The sequence below is a fragment of the Corvus kubaryi genome, unplaced genomic scaffold (assembly GCF_017639235.1).
Source record: "Corvus kubaryi isolate FWS band 111438036 unplaced genomic scaffold, C.kubaryi_AGA036_p1.0 37392, whole genome shotgun sequence".
In the NCBI taxonomy this organism is placed as follows: Eukaryota; Metazoa; Chordata; class Aves; order Passeriformes; family Corvidae; genus Corvus; species Corvus kubaryi.
The window spans coordinates 12,074,403-12,081,945 of record NW_024581131.1 but is presented as its reverse complement, the minus strand read 5'-3'; the positions used below and the strand labels follow the sequence as shown (position 1 = coordinate 12,081,945).

The 7,543-nt window shown below is 44.4% G+C and overlaps 1 protein-coding gene across 2 annotated transcripts in view; it reads left to right on the top strand.

The window, feature by feature from the left end:
- SYT13 (synaptotagmin 13) overlaps positions 1 to 7,543 on the top strand; it is a 20,519-nt gene extending 12,976 nt beyond the window's left edge. For both annotated transcript variants that reach the window (XM_042038641.1, XM_042038643.1), the window contains exons 5-6: positions 727 to 856; positions 1,640 to 7,543. In XM_042038641.1, the coding sequence (XP_041894575.1) occupies positions 727 to 856; positions 1,640 to 1,944 (435 nt within the window). In that variant the 3' untranslated portion in view covers positions 1,945 to 7,543. The remainder of the gene's footprint in view (positions 1 to 726; positions 857 to 1,639) is intronic.

Genomic DNA, 7,543 nt, shown 5'->3' with positions numbered 1-7,543 from the left:
AAAGGGAAAGGGAAAGGGAAAGGGAAAGGGAAAGGGAAAGGGAAAGGAAGTCTCCCACAGGGACAGCAGGGAGAGCTGCTCACATCCTGATGGAAGGCAGGTGGGAAGGAAGAGTAATGTACTGTGTCCAGCTCCTGGAGAATTTCAGCTTGGCTGGGTTTTTTTCTCATACCAAATAGGGTGTCAGAGAAGGTGTAGTTCCAGCTCCAGGTCAGACTCAGCCCCAAGCATCACCTCTGCTTTCCCAGGGAGCCCTACACTCCTGCTGGGCAGTGCAGGCTGGAGGCTGAGTCCAGTCAGAGCCTTCTGGGAAACAGAGCACCTGAAACCAAAAGTGAATTATGAAAAGAAGTAAAGTGGACATAAATACAGGGCAGCTAGGTGGTCTCTTAAAATAGGAATATCTGACTTTTTGCATTGTATGTCAGTCCCAAATCTTCTTCTGACTAAATATTCCACTAAAAGTTGACGTCACGAAGCAGTTATTTTCCAGTGGCATAAGGATTCAGTAACTCACATTATCGGAGCCTTATGAGTAGAAGAGCCTCTCAGGCATCTTTGCCAGGTTTATTCTCATCCAGCGTAACTGGAAAGATCTCCTGTACAAAGACAGAGACAACTTGCTTGGTTCATGATCTTCCACCCATCAGTCTTCTACTGTTGTTTTCCTACTGTTCTGGCCAAGATTATATAAAAAATTAACCCTTTCTGTGTCTCCATTTCCAGGAGCCATCCACAGGCCATGGGGAGGTTCTGCTCTCTATCAGCTACCTGCCAGCAGCTAATCGCCTGCTGGTGGTGATTATTAAGGCCAAAAACCTCCATTCCAAGCAGCTGAAAGATCTACTTGGCAGTGGTGAGTGTGATAGCAAGGAAACAGAGACTGTTGTTTCTGCTGTTATGTAAATCTAGAAAGAAAGTGGGAAGGGTGATTTTTGGCAGGAAAAAAATAGATGTCTGGATTAGAAAGCCAAAGAGATTTGAATCATTTCTAAAAAGTGAAAACCAAATACCGCCGTAATCAATATATCTTATGTTCTCTCTCTCAGTTTGATGTCACCAGTGTAAATTCTCTTGCATTTTTGGGTGCAGATTCAGGCATCACAATATAAAAAAAATAAGGTATTAGAGAATGTCTAAAGGAGGGCCATAAGGATGGTGAAGGGTCTGGAGGAAAAGCCATATGAGGAGTGGCTGAGGTCACGTGCTCTGTTCAGCCTGGAGAAGAGACTGAGGGGAAAGCTCATCATCATCTTCAGCATCCTCACAAGGGGAAGTGGAGGGGCAGGCACTGATCTCTTCTCTCTCTCGTGACCAGGGACAAGACTCAAGGAAACAGCATGAAGCTGAGCCAGGGGAGGTTTAGGTTGGATATTAGGAAAATATTTTTCACCCAGAGGGTGGCTGGGCACTGGAACAGGCTCCCCAGGGAAGGGATCACCAGCCTGACAGAGTTCAAGAAGCGTTTGGACAACGCTCTTGGGCACGTGGTGTGATTTTTGGGGTGTCCTGTGCAGGGCCAAGAGCTGGACTCAATTATACTGATTGGTCCCTTCCAACTCAGCATATTCTAGTCCATTCTAGTCTATTCTGTGTTGCATACTCATTAATATGGTGTCTCTCTCCACTCCCTACACAGATGTTTCTGTCAAGGTGACACTGAGGCATCAGTCACTGAAGCTGAAGAAGAAGCAGACCAAACGTGCAAAACACAAGATCAACCCTGTGTGGAACGAGATGATCATGTTCGAGGTGCCTCATGAGCTCCTGCGTGCCTCCAGCGTGGAGCTGGAAATGCTGAGCCAGGATGGAGCTGGCCAGAGCCATGTGCTCGGCAAGTGCAGTCTGGGCTTACATGTCACAGGCACAGAGAGGAACCACTGGGAAGAAATGCTGAGGAACCCCAGGAAACAGATAGCCATGTGGCACCAGCTCCACATGTAGGCTCATCATGGTTACTGACAACAAGATTCCCACCAGGCCTCAGAGGCCGGGGGAATAAGCTGGATTTCACCTTCCACCTTCACCTCCACAAAGTTGCTCAGCACAGCACTCTTACTACACCACCCTTCTCTGATTTTCCCACCCATTCAAGCCCAGGGAACTGTCTGGAAAACGTATTTAAAGGACAATCTCTCACCTAATCAAGTGGTTGTCTCAAACAAGGGGTTGGCAGCCTGGATTGTTTGAATTAATTTTATTTGCCTGCCCACACTTCTGAGAGGTCCCTATTTCTGCAGAGGAGCAGAGGGGAGTGCAGAAGAGCAAAGTTATCATGGAAATGTAAGCCCTTCATTGGCATCTAGCACTGTCACCCAAGTCCCTTAATGAGTGCTGGCTCCATAACCACAAACACACAACTGTTTTACCAATCCCTGCTTTTCATAATACTCTACAAGACTGAGCAATGAAGATCACAGTGCTGTCATGGCAGGCACAAAGAATCAGTATGAAAGAGAGAGGGAAGCCAAAGTGCAGTAAATGGATACCCAGAAAAAGATAGAGAACTAAGGGAGGGAGCAGAGGAAGAAGAAAGGGCGAGACAGTCAACACCCACATCCTGTGCAGCCTTTGAAGCAAACACTGCCGAGCAAGAAGTCAAATACCTTCCTTTACTTTTGTTTCCTGGAGCGTTTGATACCTTGTATTTAAGATTAATGAAAACTGCTGAAAACACGAATGTTTCAGGACCCTTTAGCAGAATCTAAATGTATCTTCTATCTTTCTATGGTGTCATCCAGGAAGACCCTAAATATGGACAAAAAGTTATTGTTGATGTTACCTCCAAAAACTTGGACCAAATCTTTCTGTTTACTGCCATCTTTTCTGTTTGGGTTTTTCCCAAGTTTCAAGTATGCTAATTATATTCCAGGCAACATCTAAAATTAGGCAAAACAAGTGGGATCATTCCATACCTTAGCAACTGTTAGATGGTTTTGGTTTGACAGTTAACTGTTGCACTAAAATACTCATACCAGCATTACTCAAAGGCAACTCTTATTAACTGCCGTGTATTTCATCACTTCCAGACAGAAGGAATTCACCAACCAGACAGACTCTCCAGGGCTTGTTTTTCCTGTGCACTTTCAAGATTTGATGTGGCTTAAATGTTACTTTTGACTGTCCTTTTTGTTTTGTGTGTCTAGATGGACTGAAAGTCTGGCGTTGGCAGTGACGATGTCATCACCCCAATAAGCACACTGCTTGTCCTACTACATTTTTTCAAGTAGTAGACACAACTTTAAGGGACTTCCATGGGGACAAGGCATCCAAAAATCTGAAAACAGAACCATATAATCTGTAGCCCTGAAAATCTCAGAGGACTTCATATTTGCAGGGTCAGATTGCCCCTGGTTTAAATCAAAATATTAAGCTAAGCTTTATCTAGTATCCATCCCACTTTGATGGTGAAGTCAAATAAGCCAAGCAGCTTGTCAAGGGAAGGCTGCCATCCTGTCGGCAAAGGGAAAACACCAGAACCAGTGTCTGAAAACTGGCTGAAGCACCAGGCACAATGGGTTATGAACAGGGAAATGAAGTCCAGCTGGAAGTCAGTAACTAGTGGTGACTGGGGCAAGTCATGAGACTGACACCACTTAACACCTTCATAAATGACCTAGACAGTGGGGCAGAGCATGGCCTCGGCAGGTTTGTAGATGATGCAAAACTGGGAGTAGTGATTGATACACAAGGCAGTTGTGCTGACATTCAGACAGATGCTGAGAGGCTGGAGAAGAGAGCTAACAGCAACCTCCTGAAATTCAACAACGAGAAGTGGAAATTCCTGCACCTGAGGAAGAACAATCCCTTGCAGCAGTCCAGGGGTGAGGGCCAACCATCTGTAAAGGAGCTTTCCAGAAAAGGACCTGGGTGTCCTGGTGGACACCAAGTTGAACATGAGCCAGCAGTGTGGTCTTGCAGCAGAGATGGACAACAGTGCCTTGTGCTGTGTTAAGCAAAGCCAGCAGGTCAAAGGGGGGTGATTCTTCCTTTCAACTCAGCACTGGTGAGGGCACTTCTGGAGTGCTGTGTCTGCTGCTGGGCTCCTCAGTGAAAAAAAAGATATGGAGTTTGTGGAAAGAGTGCAGCAAATGGCCATGAAAAGGTTGAAGGGACTGGAGCATCTTCTGTAAGAAGAGAGGTTGAGGGAGCTGGAACTGTTTATATCAATGTGTACCGACACCTGACCTGGGAGAGGACAAAAGAAGATGGAGACAGAATCTTTTTACTGGTGTCCAATGACAGGACAAGAGTCAAGGGCACAAGTTGCAATGTAGGAAATTCCATTTGAACACATGAAAAATACCAAGAAAAAACCCCATTTTTTTACTGTGAGGATAATCAAACACTGGAACAAGTTGGCAGGAGAGGATGTTGGGGGTCCCCATGCTTGGAGACAGTGAAAATTTGATGTGATACGGTGTGAACAACCTGCTCTAGATTATCCCACTTTGAGCAGGGGTGAGTGTGGACAATTATGATCTCCAGAGGCCCTTTCTATCCTCAGCAATGATACGATTCTGTGAAGATATTGACAAGGTTGATGCACACTGAAAACTGTTATCTTTACACTACTATTTCCTTTGTGGGTGGTGTAGACAGGAGCTACAGGATTATTTTGAAGAGAGCAATAAAATCAGCTTTGAGCAACCAGAGAGACAGAAAAGCTAACTATGCCCATGAATCTTACACCCAATATTTTAGTCTCTGATATTGATCTATTGGCTAGAGGGCAAAAAAGAAAATTGGTTTCTTGTTTTGCTCTATGGGGTTTTGTTTACTAACCAAAAGCTGTAGGATACTGTGAGTAAACTGGACACAGTGGTCTAGTTGATAGTGAATTTTTAGTGCTTACTGTGATCCAGATTCGCCTGTACATATACCTATAGGTTTGGAATAATTATTTCCATATAAGTGCAGAATTTATTGGAATGTTGGCCTAGTCCACATATAGGTTTCAGGCAGCACTGTGATTTTTTGGGGGATAATGATAAGAAGGATAACTTCACGGTATGATGCTATTTGGCTGGCACTGGAAAGCCTGAAGGGCCAAATATTTGCCTTGCTGCCAACTCCTCTAGTTTTGCATCCTGCTTGTTTCACTGAGCCTTTTATAACATCTTGATGACTGATTGTAAACAGCATTATCTGCCTGTGCCCTGGTGATTCTGGCACACCCTGTAATAGATATGCGCCCTATGGCATTTAAAAGCATAGATCCTCAGAATCTGACTTAGCTATGGCAAAACAATGTCCTCTTTTACAGCAGAAAAATATGTGTATACACACTACTTAACCACAAATCTGTCTTAGGAGCAAAGTGGTGCCATCAGTGTTAATGGATGGCATTGTTGCCTCCTTTGTTGCAGTGGGATTTAAAGGGAAAGGGAGAAAGAATGAAAATGCATACATCTTTCCCGGCTGGATTATTCTTGCTGTCTGGCATTCTAGCCTGGAAAGAATGCTCCTCGCCATCAGCACAGCTTGAACAAAGGCTGCCAGGTGTCCCTGGGAGGTGGCAGTCGCTGGCCGGGGCTGACAGCGGGCACGTAAAGGGGACAAGGAATGCTGTGTACGTGTGGTACCCGAGGGGCAGGGACGCCCAGCCCGGCCTTTTGAACTCTGCTAACAGGAGCTGTGTGTCATCGCATTCCAGCGTCTGCCCAGGGTCCTCGTCCCTGCGAACAGCCTGTGCAGCAATACCTGTGTGTTCCTGAGCCTCAGCACCCCAAGGGCCGAGGTGCTAATCCGTCCCAGCAGACAGATGGCTGGGAATGGTTGTGGCAGGTGACAACGTTATGAAGATAAATCCGAAGTATTTGGAAACACTATTGTATCAACCAGCTTCAGCAACTCGAGCTGTCAGAGTACCACTGAAATGCAATAAGGATGGAGCCAGACAGACCCACGGTTTTCAGCTCCTGAGGCTGAAAATGCAGGAGCATCAGCAAGCACCTCTTTGTATTAAATTAAAGGATGCTGCTTATAAATTGCATCATAAGAGAAGAAGCAAAAAAAAAATCCAGTTATGGCAATTAATGTTCCTAAGCTATATGTGTGACCAAAAGCAGCCACAAGAGTCCCCAGGGGCTAGTCAGTGGCTGGACTGATTATTTTGCCTGTTATAACCATTAACATGAAGAAGCTGGAAGCTAAGATACTGTAGGGAGGAAGGAAAGAGGAAAAAAAAAAAAAAAAGACGGTGTGGGGCAGTCTACCTGGTCAGAATGAATGATCCTTTTCAATAAAGGCCAGAGTTGTGAGTTTAAGGACAGGGATTCACAGTCCCTCATCCAGTGACAAAACCCAAACAACCTGATTGCTGTAAAATAGCTTGAGAAATGCAGTTCCCGTGTTGTACCCAGCTTTGCCTGGGAAAGGTGGTCTCCTGATGTGGCCTCTGACTGAGAGGCGGGAGGAAATGACCTGTGACTATATCAAGGAGTTCCTCTGTTAAAATATAGGCTGTAGCCATATGTTGTTTTGCCTCAACCTGCCCTCAGAGCTAGATCTTCCTCCCCAGAAATTATCTGGTTTGATTATAAGCAATTTGTCCTAGAGTAGAAGGATTAATAAGCACAAATCATCAATAGTCACTAAAATATATGGGATGTTTCAGGCTCATTACTACCCTCAGCACCCTTCCCCGGTCGTAAGGGGAGTGGTTACAGCTGGTGCCCTGTAAGGGTAACATTTTTTCAGTGCAGTTTTCTCCTCAGTTGTTGTCCCAAATATCCTTGCATGGTGATAAGAAACATGTTTCCTTTGCAAAGAGGTAAGGTAATACATGAGAAGAGGTAATGCATCAGAAAGTAATGGAAAATTCCCTTCAACAGGACTGGGAAAATTTTCAGGCTTAACTATTCTCCCAGGTACTGATGGGCTTTCAATACCTTGAACAGCTGTACCTTGCATTTTGCTAGCATCTGTCATCAGTATTATCTGGCAGTAGCATTCAAAACCACTCTTTTTTTTTTTTTTCCCCCAAAATGAAGTAGGTTGTAGTTTGGGCTCTAAAAATACAGCCCAAGGTTTGCCCAAATTTTCCTGGTATCTGAGATGAGTTGACTACAATGACATTTAATAAGAGCTGGAAGCTAAAGTGGCTTGGACCATGCTTCTTGCACTCTTTTGAAGGTCATTTTGATGTCTGATTGAATTGAAGGACAGAGCTCTGACAGCATTTTTATGTGTTTCAGAATTTACCTAGGTATTAAAATGTATTCGGTTCATTTGTTGAAAGATAAGCATGATGAGTAAATAGTAACACTTGACACTTCATATTATTTCTTCTGTTTTCAATAGGCACAAGAATAGTAGCAAAGTGAAACAGTGATTTGTGGCCTCCAGCATGAGGGGGCTTTTCTGCTTACTTGGTCCTTTAGTGTCTCCGTGTGTTTATTGTACAGAGACAGAAATTGTCAAGACTATATTGTTCTCACTATCCAAAGCACAAAACCAGAGCATGATGCTCAGCCATTGTGTCTAATATTACAGCACAACCTGTAAAACACTGCAAGTAAATAATTCCAAGCTGTAACAA